The 27,937-nt window shown below is 54.0% G+C and overlaps 1 protein-coding gene across 1 annotated transcript; it reads left to right on the forward strand.

Annotated features, from left to right (window-relative positions):
- Positions 1-27,937, forward strand: ALPL (alkaline phosphatase, biomineralization associated). Its single transcript, XM_054571450.1, has 12 exons — positions 1-526; positions 9,782-9,967; positions 13,597-13,716; positions 14,042-14,157; positions 15,255-15,429; positions 16,156-16,331; positions 19,510-19,653; positions 21,675-21,744; positions 23,857-23,991; positions 26,046-26,237; positions 26,793-26,912; positions 27,627-27,937. The coding sequence occupies exons 1-12, from the start codon at positions 499-501 to the stop codon at positions 27,890-27,892; spliced, it is 1,728 nt and encodes a 575-aa protein (XP_054427425.1). The 5' UTR covers positions 1-498; the 3' UTR covers positions 27,893-27,937.

Consider the following 27,937-nt stretch of genomic DNA (forward strand, 5'->3'; position numbering starts at 1 on the left):
TCTGAGTTGTGCGCCATGCCCAGCACCTGGCCCACCGCCCTCTGGGAAGCCCTTCCTTGGGTCGGACCTGCAGCCCACTCTGACCCCCACACATTGCCTTCTAAGCCCTTCACTCAGAGGCTTCTTCATGGCAGCCATAAATAATTCTAACAGTGAATGAATCAAGTCCTGGCCAGCTAGGCTTGCCAGAGGCACTGGGCTTGGCTGAGAGAGAGATTCTAAGTCTCCTGGCCCTGACCCTGCAGCTGAAATGTTCCCGGGCTGGTCTTCAGCAGCGCTCTCTCCCTGGGCAGCTACCGCAGCCCAATTTGGTCTTTCAGGCCCCCCCGCCCCCGCAACCCCAACTCCACTCCTCTTGCCCACCAAGAGCACAGGGAGCACTCAGCACTTCTGGACAGCCACAGCGACTTGGAAGAGCCAAGAAGGCCCAGCTGACAGCCCAGAGGACGGGTTCCCAGCAGGCTCCGGGCTGGTTCTGTCTGTTCCCTGTGTGTGTCTATGGGGATTAGGAGCTGGGAAGTCCGGGGTAAGTCTTTCCTTTTCTTGGCGCCTCAGTCTTCCCACCTGGGCCATGGGATAATCCCTACGGCACAGTTTTCTAAGCAAAATGTCTGGGAGATTCTGACTGAGTAGGTATGGGGTGAGGGAAACAGGAATTTATTTGCAGGGGTGTGCCTCTATTATTTCTCTTGTCTTTTCAAAAAGATTTTATTTACTTATTTTTAGAGAGAGGGGAAGGAAGGGAGAAAGAGAGGGAGAGGAACATCAATGTGTGAGAGAAACATTGATCGGTTGTCTCTTGCACACCCCCTACGGGGGACCTGTCCCAAAACCCAGGCCTGTGCCCTGACCGGGAATCAAGCCTGCGACCTTTTGGTTTGCAGGTTGATGCCTAACCCACTGAGCCACCCCAGTCAGGGCTAAGAGTCTAAAAGTTTTTAACTCTCATTAAACAAAACCTCCAGAGGGGAGAGGGCTACAAAGATTTAGAAGTCATATAACAAAGGAAAATGCACACTAGTCAGGGCTAATTTCTCTTCTTAAATTTGAATACAGTCACTCCCTTAAACTCAACCCTTCCCGCCCTCCCTAACACTTCCTTATATCAATTCTTACCAGATCCTCAACACCTAAGGCACAGGCAGGGTGGGGTTATTAGCCATCAGATGAGTTTTTACATGTAGTATGTGTACTTTTAACTGCCTCCCTGATCACTGTAAAGAACACTTCCATCACTCCAGAAAGTTCCCTCATGCCCTTCCCAGTCCATACCCCTCCCAGGTAACCGCTTGGGAAGAGGACTTTGCCCAGTCACCGCAGGTCAGTTCTGGGGCTGGTACATTTAGGGAAATCCGCTCAAAGGACCCTCCCCAGCCCAGACATTCCAGGATTGTGACCTCTGGGTTGGAGGCTCTTTAACAAATAACAGTCCCTCTGGCCCCACCAGGCACAGCTGGGAAGCACAGGGATGACCCAGGTGGAACTTCAGAGGGCTTCCAGGCCCGGGAGCGGGAGCGGGGTGGGGGAGGAGTGTTCCTGTGGTAGAGAGAGCCTGGGGCTAGGGCTGCGGGGTGTGGCTCAACACCTTCCATGGCATGACCCCTGGGTTACCTTCTCCACACTCCGCCCCCAGCCTCTGTTCCTTCACCTGGGGAGAGGGACGACTGTGAGTCACTCTCTGGGTGGTGACTGAGGATTGAAATAAGATCAGCCGGTTGTGCTCAGCACACCGCAGTGCTCTCCTGCACGGGAGACTTATGCTGGCGGGGGTGGGGGTGGCGGGGGGCGGGCAGGGTCAGACCCAACCGACGTCACACGGCTGGGGAGTGGTGGAACTGGGACCTGGGCCAGACTTGCTGGCTATGTGACACTTAAGTGAATGACTTCACTAATAAGCCTCAGTTTCCCCATAAGTCAAAGGGGCTAACAAGCCCCAGCCTGCCTTTTATCACTAGGATGTTGTGAGGATCTGCTGCTATTCGAGATAAGGGACTATTGAGAAAGAAAAAGGTTCGATTGAGTAGTGTGACTGGTTTTCCTGTTTTCATGGTGACTTCAGTAGCCTTTCTGGGGCAAGGAATAAAGGACCTCCCTTGGCACCGAGAGGGTAAAAGCACCCCCCGAGATCTTGGGACCTGGGGTGTCCCAGGAGACAGGAGGGATGATTGGGAAAGGCCTGCCCTTGTCAGCACGCCGCCGGCTTTCCTTCTAGGCTGTGTGGGCGTCAAGCGGCCTCAGCTCTCAGAGCCTCAGTTTCTGAATCTGTGAGAGGGGAACCATAATCCGCATCCTGACTTCTTGAGATGTTGTTGGGACCCAAGAGAACATGGAAAAGGGGGGAGGGGCATTTCAGAAGCAGAAAGGGCCCCTCCAGGTAGGTGGCAGCTCAGCTACTTCCAGCTTGTGTGCCGCCTCGCAGGTGACCGCTGGCTTTGGGCCAGCGCCCGAGGAGGCTTGGTTGAAGCCTCGCTGCTCCCCTGCAAAGCTGGTGTCATCCCAGTTCCCAGGCAATGCAGGGCGGGGCCGGGTTTCAACTGTGGAGACTAACAGATCTGGGTTCAAACTCCGGCTCCACTGTCGCACCTCTGTGCGCCTGTTTCCTTCATCTGTAAATGAGGATGCTAGGACCTAGCTCATATGTGGCCTGGCACACAGCTGGTGCTAAATAAGAGTTCCCTGGCCCTTGCCAGGTGGCTCAGTCAGTTGGAGTGTTGTCCCATAGACCTAAAGGTTGTGGGTTTGATTTTCAGTCAGGGCACATACCAGGTTGTAGGTTCAATCCCTGGTTGGGCTGCGTATAAGAAGGCAATCAATCAATGTTTCTCTCTCACATTGATCTTTCTCTCTCTTTCTCTCCTCCCCTTCCTCTCTCTCTAAATGGAATGAGATAGTGTCCTTGGGTGAGGATTAAAGAGTCAGAAGAACAGTTCCCCGTATTCTGGGCATGGGTTCACCCTCTGGGTGGTTCCGCACAGACTCAGGTTCCTGGGCTTATAAATGGGGTGCACAGCAGCTGCTGCTGCTGGGGAAAAACTGACTGTGGCCTGGCCAAGCGTTCCTTTCCTGCTGTTGTTTTTATCCCACAATGTGCCAGCACAATGCTGGTACACAGTAGGTGCTTTTTCTACCTTGGCCAGTCAGAAATGTCCAAGGGAACAGGGGCTGTGTCTGTCCTCTTCGCTCTGAGTCCCTAGTACCTAGAACAGAGCTGGGGAGACAGCAGGTGCTCAGTGAATGTTCAAGAGCGAAGGATGAATGAACGAAGGTGAGCGAACAAGCGTCAGGTGCGAGAGGATGAGGCTGGGGGAGGGGAGCTTTGTGGGCTATTCCCCTCCCATTTTATCCCTCCTGGGCTAATCCACAAAGATTAACCTGGGGACAAAGCCAGGTCACTGACCACTGACCCAGGGCTTTGGAGTGAGCGTCCAAGGCTAGTGTGACCAGACGTGTACAGGGCGTGGAGGCCACTCCCAACAACGCCTTTCACTTCAAGATGGCCCTCCTGTCCCCCACCCTGGACATGGTCCTCACAGCGGCCCTCAGCATCCTCTTCCTGGTGCTCGCCTTGGGCCTGCTGTGCTTCTTCACCTGCCGCCTGGCCAGGCCGCTCAGGTAGGAGCACTCACATGGCCCGACCTCCTCTCCTGCCAGCCTCCTGCCTAAACTCCTTTAGCCCCCTGTTTGCTCTTGTGGGTTAGGGAAAGGGAAGACCTAGCCTCTCTCCCCGTTGTGGTGGAGAAACTGAGGCCCAAAGAAGTCGGGTCCGCCTGGGGTTGAATTGCACTTGGCGGTGGACAAGCTACGCTCAGTTTCCTAAATTGTAAGATGCGGGACTAGCAATGCTTGGAGGATTCCGTGAGATCACAGGTGTAAACAGTTAGCACAGGGCTGGGTATAAGAGAGCCCAAGAAATGGTAGTGATTTTTATCAGTTCTATTATTATGTCATATGCCCTGGACCTTTGAGACCCAGGCCAGGGCTGGCTTTTTGCCCAACTCCCAAGGCTCCCGTGCTTCTGCCCCAGGATGCTGACTCAGGGCCAAGGCCCAGCTGCTCAGCTCTCTCCCATGACCTGCCAAGTAGCTGGTCCTTCTCCCCGGGCCAGAGCCAGAGCCAGAGCCAGAGCCAGAACCGGCCAGGGCATCTGCACACTTGTCATGAATAATCAGGGCACGTAGCTGGGAGCCTGGCAGAGACGGTCCGGCTGGGAGGTGGGGCTGACGGGGCTGACACACACTCGGATGCTCCATTCTGAGCTGGCAGAGCATTGGCAGAGGGTGGTGGGCAGCCGGGGCCCCCGCAGCCCCAGGCTGGGCCCCACGGTGCCCATCACCCGGGGCTGCCAGAGAGCAGACTTGAAGCCTTGGAGTGGGGGTGGGAGCACGGGAGGGGGAGCCAGCAGGGGAGTCTGGCTTCTGAATGGCTTCCTGGATTCCCACCCCCTCTCCTTTCCAAGCAGAGGCAATGAGAGAAGGCACGTGTCAGTCTCCAGGACAAGCCCTTCTCAATGTCATATCCCTGGGGCCAGAATTCAGAACACTGCAGCCTATACCATGGGGTCTTTCATTCAGTCAGCATTTACAGAGCCGCTTCAGTGTGCATGGGCTTAGAGATGGATAAATGGTCTTCACCGTCACAAAGTGACTGTCTAGCAGAGAAGAGAGGCCAACAAACAGGCATAACCATTGCAGGGCTGGATGAGCCTTTAGGCCTCCTGAGGCCACCCTCCACTTTGATCTTTCCTTATTATTTGTTTGTTTTGGGCCTTAGGTGCAGAGAGTGTTGAATGAGTCATATCTCTCAGGGCATGATGTAGGATCATGAGCTCAGTTCTTGTTTTATTTATTCATTTTGCCCTTCATCCCTGCTCCCCATGACCAATCCCGTCACTCCTGAAAGGTCCTCATGTTAATGTGTTTTAATATGTCCTTGAATTTGTATGTGTCCTCGTAAATTATGCTATTTCCTGTACGTGGGTGTGGCTTGTATAGCTGCATTTTAGTCCTTGCATTCTTCACTCAATCCTGTGTTTAAGCTTCATTCATACTACTGTTTTGACTTCTGGTTTTAATACCACTGCCACATAGATATTGCCGCCACCACCTTTATTAATTCATTCCTCTAGTTATGGCGAGAGAGTTTGCCCCAAATCCTCATAAACCAGTGGTGATGGGACTATGCTAAATGTTTCTCCAGGAAGCATGATGGTTTCTGTAGGTTTTGGTATAAAGTCTTCCTTAAGTTAAAAGAATACTTTTAGGTCCCTGGTTTTCTGAGGGCTTTTATCATATAGTTGTCTCTGTCCCCATTCCCTCTTCCTACATGATCTCATCAAGTGTTATCAATGCTTAAATATCACCTATATGCCCAGGTTTCCCAAGTGTATACCTCCAGCGAAGACCTCTCCCCTAAGTGCCAGGTGCATATATCCAGCTGTCCACAGATGTCTTCACTTCTGAGAGACATCTCAGACTCAACATGTACAAAACCACGTAACTTATATTCTCCACCAAAGCTACTCCATCTCACACCTGAAAATACTACCCCAAATGCTGAAAGACTGAATGCTTTTCCTCTAAGATCAGGAACAAGGCAAGGATGTCTGCTCTTGCTTCTCCAATTTAACATGGTGCTGTAAGTCCTAGCCAGTGCAATAAGACAAGAAAAAGAAATAAAGAGCATACCAATTGGAAAGGAACAACTAAAACTCTCCCTGTTTGTCAATGACATGATTATTTATACAGAAGATGGCAAAGAACCCACATACATACACACAAAACTCTTAGAACTAGTAAGTGAGGTTAGCAAGGTCATCAGATACAAGGTGAAACATAAAAAATCAATTGTATTTCTTTGTATTAGCAATGAACAAGTTAAAATAATGATATTATAAGAGCAACCCCCAAAGTGAAATATATTGGTATAAATTTAGCAAAACACGTACAGGATCTGTGTGCTGAAGACTACCATAGACAAGATGTATGGAGAGACATACTGTGTTCATGATTGGAAGAGTGAACATTGCAAAGATATAAACTCTTCCCAAACTGATCTATAGAGTTAATACAATGCCAAGCAAATGATAGTGGTGGAGAACAGAGCCGGGGTTGCCAGGTGTAGGGAAGGGACAGGTCGAGGTTGTGGGGAGGCTTCTGGGACTACAGTGAGACAGTGCGAGAGAGTTGTTTGGAGTGTGGAACTGTGTGCATCTTGATTGTTGTGGAGGTCACACAAATCTATTCACATGTTAAGCCTCAGAATCTTCATTCTACATTTGGGGAACCAGAAGCCCCACGCTTGAATGGTTCCCCAGGGATAACCTCCTTCCTAAATCTGGAATCAGCAGCTCTGTAGTCAGGGCTACCTGCTACCTACTCTGCTACCTGCTTGTTTGTAATTTTGGGCAAATCACATTTCCTTTAAGAACCTTGGTTTTCTCAGCTATAAAGAGATCAGAAGTCCCTCTCTGTTCACTGTATAGGTTACTAGTGAGAAATTGTGAAAGTCCGTATAACCAGTGAACTGTGTGTGGTTCTCAGGCCTTTTTCTTTTTTTTTTCTGAGTCCTTGATAGATTGTTTAAATAAGTTCTCAAAGAGTAACATTTTTATATTATGGAAGTATAACGTACATGCATAAAGTGTCCATATCGTAAATAGACAGCTTATTGTGTGTTCAGAATGAACGCATCCAGCACCCAGATCAGTCACAGAACAGTGCCTCACAGTCCCCTGAGCCCCCTTCAGTCTCCATACCCCACAGCGTCGTCTTTATCTTGTCTTCTAACACACTTGGTCAGTTTTTATACTTTGTATCACGGGAGTCACAGTATATGTACTCTTGGGTCTGCGTCCTTCACTCATCCTCACCTTCACAAGATTCACCCATGCTGTTTGGGGAGTTGTCGATTATTCGTTCTCATTGCCGTGTAGATTTCCACCTTGTGACCCTGCGCCATGTCTTTAGTGGCCTGCTGAAGATGGACACAGTTTTGAGGTCACTAGGAACAGAGCTGATAAGAACATTCCTCTGCACGTCTTTTAGTGAACTTGGAAACCAACGGTTTGAAGGGCACATGAATGGTGTGAGCCCTGGGAGAACTGCCAGTTTTCCCACTTGGGGGTGCCAATCTGTACCCCACCAGCGACAAGGGTATGCCCCGGGAGTCCCACATCCTTGCCAACGCTTGGACTTTTCTGCACACACAAAGGAGGGTTTTGGGGTGGTTCTTTCCTTTCTCCCCTCCCTCCCCCTTAGAGCACTGGCTTTCAACTGGGGTAAATATTTGTTGTGCCAAGCACTGGAGTACAAACAAGGCAAAGTCCCTGCTCTTGGAGGCTCCCGGCATGGTAGGTGAGATGGATTAGGAAAGAATTACTACTTCCAAAACAGGGGGGTACATGCAATAATTAAAATAATATGAAGTTTGGAGGTAGTATTATTGGCATGGGCGATCGTCCTGGGGGCTTCCTGATGGCAGTATTGTAAACTATTTTGACTAATATTTAACATTTTTTTGAATTTTTTTAGATTTTATTTATTTTTAGAGAGAGGGGAAAGGAGGGAGAGAGAAACATCAATGTGCAGGAGAAACATTGATTGCTTGCCTCTCGCACACCCCCAACTGGGGACCTGGCCTGTGACCCAGGCACATGCCCTAACTGGGGATTGAACGGCCGACCTTTGAGTTAGAAGGCCAGCACTCCATCCACTGAGCCACAAGAGCCAGGGCTCTTTTGAATAATATTTTAATGTATCAGTGTTGTACATCAATTTAATAACATTTTAATGGTGGTAGAATTTACTCTAGAAATGTTTGGAAACTAAAGTAGAATTAAAAAATCAGAAATCACCTGAAATGCCACCACTCAGAGCTAAGCGCTTGCGTTAGAAGTAGCGCGTTTCTTTCCCATTCTCGCCCTCCCCTCCCCCATGGCCACGCTGGGTGTAAGCAGCCAGGTGCGTGGGGAAGGGGGCAGAGAAGCACAGGGCTGTGCAATGGACGGCGTGTCTGGTGAATGCGGGGTGCTTTGGGGGACGTGGGGCCGGTGACTCTTGCCTCTGGAGTCCAGTGTGAATGTTTTTAAGGTTGAATCAAGATTGCTTTTCCAGTGGTGGAGTGCTTTCTTATCTATCACGACAGTAACAGCAGAGTGTTGTACGTCCCTGCTGTTTCTCCTGTAAAAAATACCATAAACAGAACAACTCCACCCTGGGGTTGGAGCTGCCATCCCTGAGGAACCGCCGTGCATTTGCTACCCCGCAAACTGTTGAGGTATTACAACTGGGCAAAATAACCTTTGGACTAGGCCTCAATCAGCACTATAGTCAAACAACCGTTTTCAAAAATAACAGGAAAGCAAAAAAAATAGGACTACGATGACATTCTGGCTGAAAACTAATGACATTCTTTAAAATTAACATCACTATGTTAGTTTATCTGCACCTGTAGAGAAAGTCCTTTCTTAGTTTATCTACACCCTTAAAAATCCTTTCCTTCTACAGATATAATTGTTCCCCTTCTCTTTCTCACAAAGACCTCTTACCTTCAACTCCTAATCTAAAGCCCAATCGGGTTCCTGCCTGAATCAATGCTTCCCAGAGTTGCAATTCTCTTTGGATCTCTTATCTGAGACTTTAAAAAAAAAAATATTTAGGTAAACACAACAAATGGAATAATCATTTTTACCTTGGTTTTGGTGCAAATAATATTTCCCAGTGAAGCTCTTGCCATTTAAAATTCTTCATCTTCTAGTAGCATTATATACAACAGAGCAGGCACATTTCTCAGCTGCCAGCGGGGTTATCCCTTGTGGACCAAACAGGCTAATCACAAGTTAAAAACATTCTTATACCATTAATATGTGCTCATTTTTAGGCAATTTGGAAAACTGAAAAAATAAAATAAAAATGAATGAATGAATGAATGAATGATCATTCACAGTCCTACTACCCAGAGAAAGCCACAGTTAATATTGTGGTGTGTTTCCTTCCAGTCTTTTTTTTTTTTTCCAAATAATATTTTTAAAAAATTACAAAGGTAACTTCTCAACAAAGAAGGAAATTTGGGAAATGCAGAAAAAAATCATCAGTCATCTGTAGTGTTACTATCCAGAAATACTCACCCTTATCAGCCAGTCTTTTCCTGTATGTCATGCCTATAGTTTTTGTATCTGTCACCATTAATGACTAAGCTCTAGAAGATAATGTAGCAAATGTAGGTGTCCCTCTAAGAAAAGGTGGACTCTTTTTTTTTTTCTTTTTAAGAAATATGGTCTCTGATGTTCTGGGACACAGGTAATTAAAAGCCTGAAAACTGATGTTCTAGAACAATGCTTTTCAAGGTGTAGTTCATGAACCAGCAGCAGGGGCGTCACCTGGGAGCTTGTTGGCAATGCGGTCAGAATCTCTGGGCGAGGAAGGGGAGAGGAGGGCAGAATCTCGTTTCACAAGCCCTGTAGGAGTTTCTGATGCGTGCTACGGTGCCACGCATGCCACAGAAAGACCGAACTCTGGTGGGTTCAGATGGACTGAAAGTGGGAGTTCACTTGGGCAATGGAAGGAACCGCTTTGCAGCATAGTACTCATTTAAAATTCAACAACTGTGTGATTAAGCTTCCTGAGGAGGGGACCACCTAGGTTTGTAACCCCAGGCCTGGCCCGTAACGGTGCTCAGCAGCTACTTAATGAATGAACCAACAAAGAAATTAAGTGAATGAACATAGGAACTCTCGAGCTGTGGCTCACATGTCTTTTAATTTTTTCTTTTGGTTCATTTCTAGGATCGGAACATCGGCTAACATCACCTAACGGGTTGACCACTGCCAGCCCACCTCCTCCCACCCTGTCCCACCCACGTCGATTGTACCTCTGGGCTCTGGAGAGGGAACGGGCCTTGGAGAGCACCATGATTTCAGCGTTCTTAGTGCTGGCCGTCGGCACCTGCCTCGCAACCTCCTTAGTGCCAGGTAGGGCTGGGGGGCACGGGCGGAGGGCAGCGAAGACCTGCTGCAGGGAGGGCGGGACGAGGGCATTGTCTATGTTCAGGGTCATGGAACCGTCCAAAGTATTTAAGAACTGGAAACCAATGTTCCGCCCGGGAAACGCCAGCTCTGCCCCGCATGTGACTGTGTTGTAAGTCACACTTCCCCCTTTATAATTTCCTGTTCTTTAAAAAACAATTAATTTTTACTTTACTGATTTTAGAGAGAGAGAAGAAGGGAGAAAGCTGTTTTCTTGTTCTTTAATTGGGGTTTCTCTTTGCTCGTTTCTCTGATAATCTGAAATACAACTTATTCTATACGTTCCTCCAAGCCCTGGTCTCCTGTTGGATTTTTGCCTGCTGGAGCGGTGCATTTCCTTGTGGTTTGTAATTCTGGCTTGGGAACTCATCTTCAACGAGAGTTTGTTTTGCCTTTTGTTTTCGATTGGAGGCTCATATGGGAGTGTTTCCACAGTATTACATTTGATTTTTCAAGCGTCTTAGTCGGAAAGGGGAGTCCTCTTTGGCGCAGTCTGTTATGCGGCTGGAAGCTCCCCACTTGCCCTCTCCAAGCCTTCATTTCTCCATCTGTTCAGAGGAGATAACTTCTCCTTAAGGCTATTGGGGGAAGGACATGGGACAATCCTAGTGTCTGGCAGGGAGGGGGAGCTCTTAGGAAGATTAGGGAGTTGGGGTACAGAGAAGGGCTGGCCCTCCCAGGCCACGCAGCGAGTCCGTTGCAGAGCTGGGACTAGAGCTTGGGTGGCGGGTTCCCGGGCCACCATTCCCTCTGTTATCCCTTGATGCCTCCCCTTGTGTATCTGTGGGGACCCAGGTCACTCTGGGACTGAGTCCCTGCTTTCTCAGCACTCACAGCCCATCTGGGTGACAAGTGAGTGAGCAGGTGGGTAAAAAGGGAAAGAATGAAAAAGTGACAAAATGAGAGGTTTTCCAATATTCAGCATTTCAATTTTTGGTGATCTGTTTCATTTTAGCCATTCTGATGCATGTGCTGTGGTAGTACCTTGTGTTTCCTCTCCCCTCCCCTCCCCCCTCCTCCTCCTCCTTCTTCCTTAAATATTTGGTATAGCTTACACTAAAGGACACAAATCTTACATATATAGCTTGATGAGTTGAAAGAGTATTTCCAGTCAAGGTCCTATCCTGTGTCCGTCCCAACAAACCCCCACCCCGACCCCCAAGCCAAAGGAAGTGACTAGGTGTATTTCTGCCACCAAAGGTGAGTTTTGCCTCCTTTGAACTTCATGTGAACAAAACCGCGCAGTATGTACTATACGATGACAAGCACTCTTTACATAACATTGTGTCATGAGCGTTTAAGCATGTCATGTAACGGTTTCTGAAAGCGATGGCCTCCTGATACTCAGCTGTCCAAAGCCTTCATGGCTTCCATCAGTTCTCTGACAATGAAGTCAGTTTGACATCCACTGCACCGTTCTGAGGGACAAGTGCCGCGATGGCCCTGGTGTAAGGGACAAGGGCCCTGCAGGAGGCAAACACAACAGGGAACTTGGCAAACTGCTGACAGGGCTTGTGTGGGGAAGGAGCAACAGGCGCAGGGCCACCGGGGGCGGTGCGGGGAGAGGAGGGCAGGGTGGGAAGAAGTTCATGACCAGCCAGATGGCATCCAAATGGCCACAGAAGGTCCTGGACTGCAGCCTGGGCACTGTGGCGGGTATGGAGGACGGCGGGAAGGAGGCCGGAACTAGCCCAGAGCCAGCGGGATCCCGGATCAGAACCTATGGCCCGGCACACTTTCCGGGCTTTACTTCATTTAATCCCAACACTGCAGGTCGCGGTGTTCCCCCTCGTTCCTGGGGCAGACACCGCGGTGGCAGGGACGCGCCTGGATGCACACAGCTGGTGGAAGGGCCAGGGCTTCAGCTGGGGGCGCTGCCACTGGGGCCTGAAGTTAGTGAGCTCAGCGGACCCCTTCAGAAGAGAGGGATGGCGCTGGGGGCTGTCCCCGTGAAGGTGGCAGGCTTAGGGATTGGCGTGGGGCGACCTCAGGGGAGACCTCTTCGGGGAGCGGTGTGAAGCATGGATGTGTCCCAGGCTTGAGGTCAAGAACTGCTTCCTTCCACCTTCTCGCTCCCCACGCCCGAGGCGGGCACTGCCCCGTCGATGGGTGGGTTTCCTGTTTTTCTTCTTCAGCTCTAATCTCGGCACCCTCTCTTTCATTTTGTACTGCGGAGGAAATCATTGCAGTGACCCCAGCAAGTTTGCCTGGAAACTGTGCTTGTGAGAAAGGAGCGCTGTGCTCTTCACCCACAGTTGTCCGGAAAGGCAGCTCAGGCCCGAGCAAGGCCCAGGGATGAGGGTCGTGTCCTCAGCCCGTGAACACGCGGCATGGCCTTGGATAAGACCCTCCTATGCCTCCTGGACTCAGTCTTCCCCTCTGGGCAATGGGAGGCCATTGAAAATGAAAAAGAGAGTCCCGGCAGAGCTGCCGTCTCCAGGCTTCTGTAGCCCAGTGGCAGGTTAACGGGGGCCAAGTACAGAAGGGAGCCCGGCAGCCAGTGGGAGGGCCCCTGAGTCTTGTGAGCGGGGAGCCTGGGCCTCTGTCTCGAAGAACAAGGGAGTCAATTACTGGTGATGGAATTACTAGGCAGTGGGAGGGGGGCCTTTAGTCCTCTCCTGTGGGACAGGGGTGTCCCTTGCCTTATCTAGTCCCGTCCTCATAAGACCCTGAGAGGAAGGTACAAACAACAGCATTTGAAGGAGAGGAAACTGAGGCTCAGGGAGGTGATTGTCTACACAGGCGATACTTGGCACAGCAGGGCAGGGTGGGCAGTTGAGGTCCAGCAAGCACTAGAGCTGTGCTCTTCCCTCTGGGGGATTGGCTACTGGACACACACAAGTGAGGGAGACAGCAAGGGAGAGAGAGAAGGAGGGAGGGAAGAGAGCGTGCCTGGCTCCACTTTATCTCAAGATTAGGGACGCTGACCATGCTCGTTTACTCCAACAGCAGTGAGCTTGTGCGTAGGTATCTCAACTTGCCACCTTAGACAAAAGGCAAGTCTTTAGACAAGAGGCAGGTCTTGCTTTTCAGCACTGCTGTTAATGCTGTCACTAAGTCAGGTTTCTGCTGAACCTACGTTAATCAGTAAGCCACGCAGAGTATATAATTGATGGCTGGAGGTGCCTGGGGACTCCTGCAGTTGGAAGTAGTTTGTTCTCGTGAACAGCTTAAACATTACCTTCCTAATCACGCTAGCACAAATTCATTTGCTGCCTTAGCAAAATGTCCCTTTACTGGGAGAAAGGAAAGAGCCTGGGCTTTGGAGTGAAACACAGCTCTGCCAGTGTCTGCCAGTGCTGTGTGGCCTTGGGCCAGTGGCTTGGTGTCTCTGAGCCTTGGTTTCTTCATTCTGAGATTTGGGGAGAAGACCCAGGGTCCACAGGCTTGTTTGGAGGATTGGACTGGAAAAGATTTACAGGCCACAGGATGACTGTCCGATGGGCAACCACTGCTCCCTCCTCAAGTCCTGACACCTTCCCTCAAGCACGAGAAGTTGGGGTATATGTCAGTCTGGGGATTAGAAGCTAGTGCCACCCTCTGCCAAATAACTGTCTGCCTTGCTATCTGTACAGAGAAAGAGAAAGACCCCAAGTACTGGAGAGACCAAGCTCAGCAGACCCTGAAAAATGCCCTGAGGCTTCAGAATCTCAACACCAATGTGGCTAAGAATATCATCATGTTCCTGGGAGATGGTGAGGCCTGGGAGCCCCATGGTGGGGCTGGGCTGGGTACCTAGGTAGGGGCCCACAGAGCCAGCCAGAGGTGAAGGGGGCTGTGCTGAAGAGGCTGGAGCCCTGGGGAGCATGTTTAAGAGGATGGGGGGCCACTCACGAGGTCTGCTGTGTCAGGTGGCCCCCGGAGGGTCTGGGGAGGGATGGGAGGGAAGCCTGCCCAGCCACACTTACAGAGCCCTGCTCTGGCGCCCGCTGCCCAGCCTGGAGAGCTACGGGTGACCCAGAAGGCTGATTGGAGAGGCAAGAAGCCTGAGAGGCTGAGGCCCCCCTTTTTCCACCACAGGGATGGGCGTCTCCACGGTGACAGCGGCCCGCATCCTCAAGGGTCAGTTGCACCACAACCCTGGGGAGGAGACCAGGCTGGAAATGGACAAATTCCCCCACGTGGCCCTCTCCAAGGTGAGCTCCAGCGCCAAGCCCACTGAGCCTAAGCCTCCTGCCGCTCAGCTTGACCACGTGCACAAAAGGGCCCTGGCAAGGTGGTCGGCCCTCCTGGGATCTCCGAGGCCCCTTGTGAAATGAGGACAGAGGCAGCTACTTCCCAAGGCTTCCTTTGGAGGGTTTTAGCTCACCGATGTTTAAAAATCTGTTGAAGAATAACATACACAGAGAAAAGTGCACAAGTGCACAAGTGCACAGCTTGAATTTCCACAAACTGCACCTGTCCGTGTAACCAGCGTCCAAGTGGAGAAACTGGGCATGCAAGCAACCAGAGGTCCGCCTGAGCCCCTGTCCTAGCCGTAGCCCCCTGCCCACCCACCCGCAGATTAGCTGTTCCTGCTTTTGGACTTGATATGAAGGGAATCATGCAGTACATCCTCTCTCCCAAGGTGGTTCAGGAAGTTAATCAGATTACTGATGTCAAGTGGTGGCTGTTGTTACTGATGTGGGCGTGGGGGATGGTGGTGTCTGTAATAAGGACTCTCTGCACACTCTAAGGGAGTAGCGGAGACCGACTCCTGTCTTCTGTGCCTTCAAGGAGCCATCAGGCTGGTGGGAAGGGAGATTCAGGGGCTCCATTAGAGGCCTGAAGGAGGGGGAGCCGCTTCCTCAAGTCCCCACTTTAGATCTGCCTCCTCCTCACTTTCCCTCCCGTTCCCCCAGCCCCGCCCACTTCTTCAAGAACCCACCCCCCTTCTCCAGGACTTGCCAGCCTCTCCAGCCCCCTGCCGGCTCCTGCAGCCCCAGACCCAGAGAGAGGCCCTGCTGGTCCCGCCCCTATTCCCCTGCCAACTGTTTCCATGTGTTGGACAGTTGCCTTCTTGCCCCTTCCTGCTGCCCTGGCTGCCAGGGCAGAGGGAGTTGGGGCAGGAAGCAGGCAGCTAGGGGATCCAGTGGCTCTGGGGGGACCTCAGGGAGCATCAGGGCTCAGCCAAGGCTGTGGGAGACCTCACTGCCTCCCTCGTGCCCCAGGCCTCATGGTGTGAGTGGGGTGTGGGGGAGAGGCAGGGCGGGCCAGGGCCTGGCGTCTCCCAACCCTCCTTCCCCACCTGCAGACATACAATACCAACGCTCAGGTCCCCGACAGCGCGGGCACCGCCACTGCCTACTTGTGCGGGGTGAAGGCCAATGAGGGCACCGTGGGGGTGAGCGCAGCCACCCAGCGCTCCCAGTGCAACACCACTCGGGGGAACGAGGTCACCTCCATCCTGCGCTGGGCCAAGGACTCTGGTGAGTGGGGGGAGCGGGGCTGGCTCTGTGACGGCCTGGGCCTCAGTCTTCCCAACTGTGCAGGAGGAGAGGGTGGAAAAAGGACGCTCTCGAGGGCTCTTCCCGCTGCGGCGCTCCGAGCGTCTGAAATAATCACGGGATCCTGTCCAGGACAGGAAGTCTAGTGGTTTAGGAGCCCGCTCCAGTGTGGGTCCTGGAGCATTTCCCCGAGTCTATTCATTTCACTGTAAAATGGGCATGAAAACAGCCCCCTCATAGGCTTGGTATGAGGAAGGCAAGGGCCTAGCCCAGTGCCAGCCCCGCGGGGGTTCAGTAAACGTCCCTCCTCCCTTCCTCTTGGAACCAGGAGGCCCTGACCCACCTCCCCAGGAACTTTAGAGTCAGGGTGCAGGGCCGGCTGACATAGGTGACAACACTACCACCCGAGAGCCCTTAGGAGGGGCCCCTGTGTCCTTGCAGCGCACTTGGCCGAATTGGGGTGCTTTCTGCCGGCGTGGGGTTCGGCAGGGTCCACACTGGAGCGGAGGACCCCAGCCCAGGAGCTCACAGCTCAAGGGTCCTCCAGGGGGCAGGCTGTCTGAGCTGCCAGGGTATATGGAAGCCACCATCCCTGCCCCCCGCGTTAGTAATGGGGGGACTGAAGCCCAGGCAGTCATGCAGCTAACAGGAGGAGGGCAGCTTGCTCGCCGCCGTCTCCAGAGGAAGCCAACTCCTCCTCTCCCCCAGGGAAATCCGTGGGCATCGTGACCACCACGCGAGTGAACCATGCCACCCCCAGCGCCACCTACGCCCACTCTGCTGACCGGGACTGGTACTCAGACAACGAGATGCCGCCAGAGGCCCTGAGCCAGGGCTGCAAGGACATTGCCTACCAGCTCATGCACAACATCAGGGATATCGAGGCGAGTTCAGGGGATGCAGCCGGTGCAGGGACCCACGGGCTGTGAGGCAGGGCCTCAGGTGGGCCTGAGGCCTTGGGTACAGGCTGGCACGGGAGAAGCAGCTTGGCCTGTCTCCCCATGCACCTGGGAGGGCTCCAAGCCCATTGGGGATTAGTGGTTGGGGCGGAGAGGCTCTGGTGGATTTCTCCCTGGTGGGGCTGCGGGATAAACCCTGATGTGGCCGCCACCACACCTCAAGAACCAGGCGCCCAGGGATTATTTCGTAAACTGGGACCTGGCGTTGCACCCCACCCCCCCAAAACAGGGAGGTGGGGTGGCCGAGTGGCCACCTGAGGGGAGCGCCTGCCTGTACATCCCCACATGCACAAACAGGTACGTGTCTCCTGTGCTCAGCCAGAGTGTCCCGAGAACGTGTGGACGGCGCTTAGCATGGGCTCTCAACTGTAAATTTCTTGGGTTCAAGTCCTGAGTGCTAGCTGTGTGCCCTTGTATCAGTTACTTACCCTCTTTGAACCTTCTCTTTTACAACCCCTTTGTGAAATGTACCTATTTGGTAAGCCCATTGCAAGGTCTAATTTGAACTTTCACTTTCCTAACCCCTTTGTGAAATATACCTGTTCCATAAACCCATTGCAAGATCTAAATAAAATAATCCCTGTAGGGTTTAGCGCAGGGCCTGACACCTACTGCATGCTCGGCAAGTAGTGGCATTTACACATGAGTCACTTGTCTGCGTCCTGAAACTCAAGTTTTAAAACACTGAGCAGGTTCACGAAGGTGAGAGAGCATATGCAGCCCGGGCACTGTCCACCTGATGTTCAGATGGGTCCCTACCCTCCCTCCTTAAATGAGAATCTCTGGCTTGTTTCTTTTTCAGGCTCTTGTCATCTACTGGGGGTATCAGGGGAGGGGGTGAGGGGACCTTGGCCCTCTGAGCCTGGAATTAGGGGTTCAGTGAGGCTCAGAGGAAGCCCCCAGGTCCCTCCTACCCCCTTACCTCTGTTTCTAAACTTACCAGACAAAACTTGCTGGTTCCCAGACCCACCTTCTGCCCCCAATGCCATCCCCTCAGTTTCCAAGTTCCCCTGGCCCCTGTGCCAGCGGTAGGTTGAACACCCCTTTCAGGACAGAGTCCTGTTGACCCTTTCAGTGAACATATATCTGAAGCAAAGCCACCGTCCTGACTTTGCCTTCCCTTGGCTTGTGTCCTGGGACAAGTCACTTCCCCGCCTCGAGCCTCAGTTTCCCCACCTGTACAACAACAACAGAGGGCCCCCCTTGCCCACTGCTTGGCCTGCTGGAGGCCGAGATGAGGTCATGGATGTGAGAACATTTGTTGTACAAGCACAGGGTATAATTACGGGGCTGCGCTTCAGAGAGATTTGGCAGGAACAGCCTGGGAGGGGGATAGGAGCTTAGGGGAAGATTTCTCTGGTGGGGGTGAGGGGTGGATGGGGGGTCCTCAGGGGCCACGGGCGGGGAGCGAGGGCGAGGAGGAGGGCTGGGTGGGGACGCCCCCCCCTCCCGCCTCACTTCCTCACCCTTTTCTCTCCCGTCGGGCCTGTGTCACCACCAGCCCAAAGCCCCCAGCCCGCAGCCCCCAGGCTGTACATGAAACAAAAATCCTGGTGCCCGCCCTGAAAATAAATATCTTTTGCTTTAAAAAAAACAAAAAAAGAAAGAAAGAAAGAAAAAGACACAAACCCAAACCCCAAAGCCAAACAGCAAGTCTGTTATTTGGGAGTTTAATGAGCCCGTGTGAAGTCTCTGCTGGGCCTGGAAATGAGGAGGCTCCAGGCAGGAAGATTGGGGGCTTCGTTTCCACTCCGAGCACGCCAAGGGGTCAGGTTCTGCGGGAACAATGTGGGGGGGCAGGGGGCCCGTGACCTGAGGCCCCTTCCGCTCTCCCCCCCCCAGCCTGCCCCGCCCCCGGCGATCCCGGCTGGAGCTGGCCGTGGGGAGTTGGCCCCTCTGGAAATACTGTGACCCCCCAGTCCCTCAGGCCAGTGAGAGCACCCTCCAGGGCGGCCACCCCTGGGTGCCGGGGCCACTGCCGTATTGCACGCCCTCCTGTGACAGGCTTGTGGCTGTGACAGTCTTGTGGGTGGGTGTCACGTCTATGTCATAGGCAAGGAAACTGAGGCTCAGCGAGGAGAAGTGACAGGCCCTTGGTCAAGAAGGGACAGAGTCTGGATTCGAAGCCATGTCCCCTGCAGGTCCCCATGATCCAGGCTGGCCCTGGGGCACCTTGCCTGCCTCCCCACAGAACCTGGTTCCCCAGGAGGAAAATGGAGTGGAAGGGAGAGAGAAGGGGCCCTTGAACGGCCAGGCCCGGGGACGGTGGGTCTGAGGCCTGCCGCGCCGGCCTCTGCGCTCCCAAGGTGTCAGCCGGGGCGGTGGCCTGGGCTGACGCCTGTGGTGACAGGAGGACACCGGTGCGGTGGTGACTGTGGGCGGCAGCTGTTATGCTCTTGGCCTCGTTTTAAAAATAGTCAGGACTTCAAACATGGACTCCCAAGGAAAACAAACAGTCTCGCGTCCCTCCGCCCGTGCAGGCAGCGTGGTGGGTAAAATTAGCCTGGCGGTGACTACACAGACGTGAGCCCTGGCCCGCTGTTCGGCCAGGCTCCCGGCTGGGCTGCCCCAAGACCTCCCTGGCCGAGGCCTCCGGCCTGCGGGCGCACAGCCTCTCACGGGGAGAGGAAGCTCTTGGAGGCTCTGTCATGGGCTCTGTGGACACGGCAGGGCCCCAGTGCCTGGGTCAGAAGAGGCCTCGGGTTCGAATCCTGGCTCTGCCCCTTACTGGCTGTGTGGCCTTGGGGACAAGAGTCAGATTTCTGCACCCATTTCCTTATTTGGAAAATGGAGACACATTTGGTGTAAAGCTGAGGAAGAGAATATGTCTGAACAAGCGGGAGTTACATGTCAGGGCTCTGGAGGGCCAGGTCAGGGCGGTCACCAACAGCTCCGATATCTCGCCCAGAAGCCCAACCACAGTCCCAGCAGGCTCATGACATCTTCTCCCCAGGCTGGAAGAGCAGAGGCTCGGGAGAGCAGCATAGGCGGAACCCAGGACTCTCCAGGCTGGAGACGCGCCCGCGCCAGCACCGGGTGGGGGCCACTGGGGCCTCTGGACATTTTGAAGTGCCGAGGTACTGATGCCTCCTGTTATCTTTAGGTGATCTTGGGGGGCGGCCGGAAGTACATGTTCCCCAAGAATACAACCGATGTGGAGTATGAGCAAGATGAGAAGGCCAGGGGTACAAGGCTGGATGGCCTGAACCTCATCGACATCTGGAAGAGCTTCAAACCAAGACATAAGGTAGCCCGTTCAGGGACCAGATGGCTACAGGGTGGCCTGCGGTGGGGCTGGGGCTGGGGCTGGGGCTGGGGCTGGGGCTGGGGCTGGGTGAACTGTCTCTGAATCAGTTTTCTCCTCTAAAATGTGGTCATCATTCTTACCTCAATGGGCTCAGATGGTCTAACAGATACATGAATGGTACATAGTAGGTAATCCGTCAATTCCTTCCTTTAGGGGCAGGGAATGGAAAAAGCTAGACAGCAAGGGGGAGGACGGGCTAGGGAATGAGTAGCCTGCGTGGACACCCAGTCCACCTGCGCCCCTACTGTGTGCAGAGCCCCTGGCTGGCCATGAGGTCCGAATGATGAGTCAGCGGTCAAGGAAACACGGAACACTGTGTGCTTGGATGGCAGGATGTCCAGGGCGTACTGGAACCCAGAGGGGACAGACCGCAGGGAGGGACAGAGGAGACCTGAGGAGGGGGCGGGGCGGCGGAGGAGGCAGTATCGGGAGGCGTCGTAGGCAGAGGTGGCAGCCATGGGGTCGAAGCCCTCCACAGGGAGCTGACTGTGGCCTGGGCAAGGGCACGTGCTGGGGAAGGGAGGCTGGAACGTGGGAAGGGCCCGAGCTCTGGCTCCCGGAGCGGCTCTGGCCTTTTAAATCTGTGCTGCTGGCCTCTGGGCTTGGGGCAGCTGGGGTCTGGAAATGACTGCGGTCAGGGCTGAAGACAGTGGGGAGCAGCCTGGCAGCCGCTTTGATGTCACTCCGGGCTTGGGTTTCTGAGGGTTCCAGGACTGGCCCCAGGGGAGGCCTTGTGGGACGAGGCTGGGCCAAGAGTGAGGTGGGGGCAGGGGCTGGGGAATGGCCCCCACAGGGCTGATGGGGGTGGGAAGGAGCTGCTTTGAACCTCTGCCATTCCTTCTGAGTCAGTTCCAGCTGGGCCAGAGCCACTCCCGGCCCAAGTCAGAAAGGCAGCGCCCTCCCAGCCTCAGTTTCTCTCCCTGGAACGTAGGACCAGAGCTCGATCCTTCTTGCCTAGGCAGGGTACTTCCCTCGGAGCTTAGTCTAGACCCCAAGAGGGAGGGAGAGGGCCCAGAGCACTGTGCCAGCCGGGTATCACTGTAGGGTCCCCAAGAGACCCTACCTTGAAAACCGTGCCTTAAGGCTAGGTTCTAGAGTGTCTCACCTTTACCACTGAGTGGCTGTGTAATCTGTATGTCTCAGTTTCCTCATCTGTAAAATGGGAATGTATGTACCTACCTTATAGGGCTGATGTGAGGATTAAATGAGATAAACACACCTCAGGGACGCAGAGGAGAGGATCGGGGTGGGAGGACAGAGCCCCGCTGTGTTAGCCTTTTCACCTTCCTTCCCATAATAACCCTTGAGGTTCGAAAACCACCAATCCTAATGCCATTGTCCAGAGAAGGCAAGGGACTCTCCTGAGGATACACAGCTGATTCCTGGCAGTGCTAGGACCTCCCGTCCAGGTCCTGAATGGTGCCATCTCCGGGCAAGCCAACCAGCCTCTTCCTGCGGCCTCTCTGCCCTGAAGAAGCAGCACCTCCTTTATTGTCCCCTTATATGGGCCCCAGAGCAGATCTAGGGCCTCGCTTCCCCCCTGGCTCTCCGTGGCCTCCAGAACACAGCTCACACCTCTCAGTGGGCCGCTTGTGACCTGTGTCTGCCTCTTCTCTGCCACACGTTCCTCTCCATGGAACTCTACTCCCTGACCTCAGGCTGATCAATTTCTACTCATCCTCTAGGGCCTCATTAGGATATTGCCTCTACCAGGAAGCCTTCCCTGATCCTGCCTTTGGGCCCACAGTGACCCCTGGTCCCTCAGAACTCTCCTTCCCCTGCATTAGAATTGCCTATTTATTTGTCATTTCTTGAAGGCAGGAATGGTAGGTCCTTAGGGAGGGGTTGTTAAAGGACTGAAGGCAACAGAAACAAACACATGCCTCCGACTGTGGGACCAGCTGGGGGCTGTCCTTCCAACCCCCGGCCCCCTTGTGACTGACCCAGGCCCTTCCTCCTAGCACTCTCACTATGTCTGGAACCGCACTGAACTCCTGGCCCTCAAACCCAGCACCGTGGACTACCTCTTAGGTAAGGCGTCGGGGGGTTGGGGTGGTGGATGCCTGGCTGGCTGCCCTGGGGCAAGGGTGGTGTGACCCAGCACCTGGGGGCAAGGCCCCAGCCTGCTCCCCCTGCTTAGGGACCTTTGCGCTCAGGCTCCAGGACCTGGGAGGGGTGAGGGAGGGGTTCTGGTTCATAGAATTTCAGCCCCAAAACTGCTGGCTGTGCAGGGTGAATAGCCCCAATAAACACAGAGGGAAGCTCAGGGTCAGGGGAGGGAAGCTGCCTACGGCATGCCCAGAGCTGATTAGGGTATGGCCCGCTAAGTCTGGACGCGGGACGCGGGTAAGCACACCCCGGGCTGTGGAGCTGGGCATCCGAGCCAGCCCTGATGTGTGGCCAGAGCAGAGCCAGCCTGGTTGTCTGCTGGTCCTGACCGAGGTGGGAGGTGGGGCGCTCCCCTCTCCCCTGGCATAGGGAGCAGTGGTGGGGGCCAGGGGCATTTCTAGGTTAGGTAGGACGAGACCTGAGCACCACCATGACGACCTCTGGGTCCTCTTTCCCACCTGGCTAGTGTGCCCAGGGAGTGGTGGCAAAACCTCCTGCAAACCTTTCCCAAGGAGCTCAGCCCCCGGGTCCTGGGTGTGTCATTGGAGATTATGGGCACAGAGCTGGGCACCTGGAGGAGCCCAGATACACACAGCCCTCCACTTGCCTGGGTTATATAGCACAGACTCCATACCACACACAGACTGTGTGGAGCTGTGTGTGCACCCATGGAACAAGACAGTTCTACTCATGGATCTTAGAGCCAGAGTGCTGGGTTCAAATCCAGCTCCTACCACCTATGAGCAGTGCAATGTTGGGCAAGTGATTTCTCTGTGCCTCAGTTTCCTCTTCTATAAAGTAGGAATAATGACTCTTATAAAATGGGGATAATGATAGGGCCTGCCTCAGGGTTATCATGATGATTCAATGAGCTAATGCATTGTATCATTATCCATTGCTATAGATCAGATTATCCCAAAAACTTAGTTTAAAATAAGAGTAACCATTTACTACTTTGCAGTTTCTTTGGGTCAGGCTTTGGGAGCAGTTCGGCAGGTCTCTCAGGAGGTTGCCGTCATCTGAAGCCTTGACTGGGGCTGGGGCTTCCAGGGGGCTTCACTTGTATGGCTAATAAGTAGGCAGGAGGCCTCAGTCCCTTGCCACATGGATCTCTCCACAGAGCTGATTGAGTGTCCTCACAGCATGGTATCTGGCTTCTCCCAGAAACCCAAGAGTGTGCAAAGCAGAAGCTGCAGTGTCTTATGCCCAGACCTGGAAGTCACATGCTGTCATTTCTGCAGTATTCTGTTGGATGCATAGGCCAGTCCTAGTCACTGCAGAGAGGGAGGCGTGGGGGGCACACCAGGGTGTGAATTCCAAGAGGCAGGGCTTATGGGACACAACTTGGAGGCTGGTACCTACATGCTTCCAAAGCTCCTATAGTGGCACGTGGAACAGAATGAACGCTTTGTTCATCAGAACTTTTGTTTGGCTGCACACACACTCACGGAGAGGCAAGGTTGTTCTGGAAGGATATCCAGAACTGAAAACACCAGCCTGAGGCACGTGAAATCTTGTGACATGGGCAAGGAGTGGATCATTTATTTCCTAAGTGAGAAAACTGAGCTCAGTGAACAGAAGGGACAGCGACCCCAAACCTGCTGCGGTGTCCCTGCACAGAGTGCTTCAAGCCTGGCCTGTAAATGACAGGTAACATGCAGGCAAGCTGCCTTGTCAAGTCCAGGACAGAGTCCTCTTTCTGAGGGCCACGGTGCCGTGTCCTGGGCCCTTCAGGCTTGAGGGGTAGGCCAATGGACATGAATCCGATTGCCCATTCAGCAGCTGAAAAGAGCAAGTTACTGGTCCTCGAGCCTCGGTCTCCTCTGTAAATGGGCGTGGTGACCCCTCTCTGTGGTGTGGCCCTGATGAGGGCTTCTGGTGCATGTCGGGCCCCCAGAGCCATCCAGAGGAGCCTCCTTCCCCCCACCGCGCCCTAGGCTGTGTGTGGGGAACCTGTGGTCCCTGAGATGCCACAGGTTCCCTGCAGATCCTCCTGGCGGGATCAGGAACTCTCACCGCCCACATCCTCCTCAGGTCTCTTTGAACCGGGGGACATGCAGTATGAGCTGAACAGGAACAATGGGACTGACCCGTCACTTTCCGAGATGGTGGAGATTGCCATCAAGATCCTGAGCAAGAATCCCAGAGGCTTCTTCTTGCTGGTGGAAGGTAGGGTCCCAGGCCTGACTGCAGGCCACTTGCCTAAGAGCTTGACTGAGGTCAGGGGAGGCCAGCTCTCAAAGGGAACTGTCTAGTTTGGCGATGATGCAGGAAATTTCTTTTAGGAGGATGAATTGTAGACTGGCGGAAAGGGGGGCAGTGCTGAAGCTCCCAGCCCAACAAGCTGTTATCACACATACATACACACCAGGCTTACTAGTCTAGGAAGGCTTCCTGAAAGAGGAGGTGGGTGTCTTCCTTCCAGGAGTTACTCCCTGAGGCTCTTGAGGAGTGTGCAGCCCCCTCAGCTTCACTCCTCCCTAAAGGCTAATCAGCAGGCCCAGGAGACATCTGCAGCTGAGCAGCTGTTTGGAGGTGCTCAAGGCCATCTGCGGCAGCCCTCACAGCCAGATGGCAGACATCTGCTGTTCCTAGGCACATGTGGGGCCAAGGCAGGTTCGTGAGTCCTGTCTCTGGGAGGAAAAGGCCCAGGATCCCCCAGAATGGGAGAGCCAGACCCTTTGGGAGTCGACAGTGCTGGATGCTGGCATTCACGGGGTTTCCGAGGGCCCTCATGAGCCCTGGGGTCTGTCTTGAGCTTTTGTCCTGAACCTGCCATCTACTGGCTGTGCGACCTCTACCTGTCCATTTCTGTCAAATGAGGCCCCGCACAGTCGCCCTTTCCTAGAAGGGTTATTAGCATCCATTGTGTTCAGAGACATAAAGGACTTGGAACAGGGCCTGGCAGAGAATATATCCTCAGTGTTTCTGTTATTACTGTCACAATTGCACAATAGCTAAATCAATAACAACAGGAAGTTTGAGGATGTGATAAACTGTCCGGAATCTCCCAGAGTTCTGACAGCCATTGTCTTCATGTTCACACACAAACACGGACCCATTTGCACGCATACCCTCACTACACACACACACATACACTCAGGCCCCTCCGCCCTCCAGGGCCAGTGGCCACCAGCCACTGCTTTTCCTTCTTGCCAAACCCCGGGGTTCCCATTCAAGCACAGCGGTCTCGGCCTGGCCCCGAACAGGCCTCTGACGCCGAGGAACCAGCCAGGAACCAGTGGTGGCGAGCGCGGGCTCCCCCGGGAGCAGCGCTCTTTGTGAGCAGGGCCAGTACTGGGCCCGCCAGGCCAGCTGCTCCCAGAGCCACAACAAAGGAAGGACCCACCCTTCCAGCCTGCCAGGCCGCAGTGGTGAGGCTCAGGCTAGTGAGCAGGGAGGGTGGCCAGGCACCCAGGCCCAGGACACTCAGAGCTGGGAGTGTCTGCCTAGGCAGCATCTTCCTGTTAGAGACGGGAGATGTTCGTTCCCTCAGGTCACAGAGCCCTTTACTGTGGACCTTTAAGCCAGGCTCCATGCCAGGCCTCTTGTGCTCACTTGGCTTAAGGAGGCAGCACAGGACACAGGCCCCTGCAAGTCTTTCTGGAAGCCTGCTGTGGGCCCTGCCCAGCCACCACCTTTTTGGACTGTGCTTTACACTCAGAGGGGACTCTTCAGAGTGGAGGTGGAAAGGCAGGTGATCTAGAGCCAGTCACACCTGAATTCAAATCCCAGCAAATCTCACCTTGGGCACGTGGCTTCCCCGCTTGGGCCTCAGTCGCTTCATCGGTAAATGGGGCTGACTGTTCCCGTCTCTGCCAAGATTGTTGTGAAGGGGAAATACCACATTGGCTTGCCGTGCCTGGCCCCTAGTGGGCACTCAGGCATGCTGGTGCCCTCCCTGCCTCTTAGAGGTCTCCGGGTCCAGCAGCTGAAGGAGCGGTGCTGGGAGCAGCCTGGGGTCAGGGAAAGAGCACATGCTTTTCAGGCAGGTGGATCGGCTTTAAATCCTGGCTGTTTGGTCTCCGTGCATAGGCCTTTGGCCCAGCAACTCGCCCTCTCTGCGCTGCTGCACAGGTTGAATGGCTGCCTAAAAGCCTGGTGTGGTTGCCGGCATATAGTATTTCCCCATCAAAGGGAGGTGAACCGGGCGGTTGTATGGTGGGGCTCGGGGGTGCCAGTCTTCTTCGCCTCCCCTGTGGCCTTTGCCTTGGTGTCTCAAGGAGGCAGGATTGACCACGGGCACCATGAGGGCAAGGCCAAGCAGGCGCTGCACGAGGCGGTGGAGATGGATCTGGCCATCGGGCAGGCAGGTGCCATGACCTCCCTGGAAGACACACTGACCGTCGTTACTGCTGACCACTCCCACGTCTTCACATTTGGCGGGTACACACCCCGTGGCAACTCTATCTTTGGTAGGTGGGCCTCCAGTGGGGTGGGCGCTGGGCACTCTTGGGGTCTGCCCATCTGGGAGCAGGAGTGGGGTGGGAGAGTCAGCAAGCCCAGGGCCTGGCACGGGTGAGACTCCAGGAGAACTTGCCGATGGGTGGGGGGATGCAGGATGGAGGGATGGAGTGAGGCGAGTGCACGGCTGAGTGGCTGGCTGCCTGGATGATGGGTAGATAGAAGAATGAGAGGGCCCTGGCCAGGTGCTCGGTTGGTTGGAGTGTCGTCCCATACATCAAAAGGTTTCGGGTTCAATCCCTGGTCAGGGTGCGTACTGGAGGCAACAGATCGATGTTTCTCTCTCACATTAACGTTCCTCTCTCTGAAAAAGAAAGAAAAATCAAAAAAGAATGAGAGAGGATGAATGGGAGGGAGGGATGTAGGCACAGTGAAAGCTGAGGAGTGGTTGGTGGGAGGTAAATCAGGTTGGGAAGGTGGCTTCATGGAGCTGGGTTGGGGCCCTCCAAAGGGACTGTACCCCTGGTGCTCCCGCGTGATCCCTGGACCAACGCCTTCCTGTGCAGGTCTGGCCCCCATGGTGAGCGACACGGACAAGAAGCCCTTCACTGCTATCCTGTATGGCAACGGGCCTGGCTACAAGGTGGTGGGCGGTGAGCGAGAAAATGTCTCCATGGTGGACTACGGTGAGACTGCCAAGAGCCAGGGCTGGCAGGGGACAGGACACCCATCTGGGATGGGACTGAGAACAGAGTATAGGCTTGTGGTCAAGGTCCAGGGTCTCAGAACTGTAAGGACTGAGTCAGAACAGTATCAGTTTGAATCCCCTTCTACAATTTAGTAGCTCTGGGACCTTGAGCACATAGCTTCACCTTTCTCAGCTTCGGTTTCCTCCGTAAGAGGGTTCTACCTCCTAAGGCTGCCTGGAGAACTAAGTGAGTCTGAGAAGTTTTGCATGGAGCCTGGCATGCATAGGTGTTTGCTATATTATAGTCATTTTTACTGGCTATATAATATTCCAGTATAAGAGCCTTCCCAGGGTATTTATCCAATTCCATATTGTTAAATGTTCATTTGTTTTGATGTCTCCAGAGGTCCGGGGGGGTGGGGGTTCTAGTGGTACGGCCAATGGTAAGAACCTTTCCAGGGTTGACTTTCCTGCTAATCCAGAGCTCACCTGCTGGCACAGGTGAGGCGGATTTTCTCTTCTGGGGTTTGGGAGCACAGGCTTCTATGTTAGAACAGACCCAGGCCCTAATTCCGTGGCCTTGTGCAAAATGTCTTCCCTGCACTGAGCCTCAATTTTCTCTTTTGTGAAATGGGGCACTCATGCCAGCCTGGGAGGGGCACAGCGCCAGGCCCTTGCTGCGCCCTCTGCAAAGGTCTTTTCTGGCCCACAGCTCACAACAACTACCAGGCTCAGTCTGCTGTGCCGCTGCGCCACGAGACCCACGGTGGGGAGGACGTGGCGGTCTTTGCCAAGGGCCCCATGGCGCACCTGCTGCATGGCGTCCACGAACAGAACTACATCCCCCACGTGATGGCTTACGCCGCCTGCATCGGTGCCAACCGCGACCACTGCGCCTCAGCCAACTCATCGGGCAGCCCCTCCCCAGGCCCCCTGCTGCTCCTGCTGGCCCTGCTCCCCCTGGGCATCCTGTTCTGAGGGCCCGGGGCCTGGGCACCCACTAGCCCGTGACAGATGGCCAGC

This window comes from Pteronotus mesoamericanus, unplaced genomic scaffold (assembly GCF_021234165.1).
Source record: "Pteronotus mesoamericanus isolate MK-2021 breed Mesoamerican mustached bat unplaced genomic scaffold, CSHL_Meso_final contig_221, whole genome shotgun sequence".
NCBI lineage: Eukaryota > Metazoa > Chordata > Mammalia > Chiroptera > Mormoopidae > Pteronotus > Pteronotus mesoamericanus.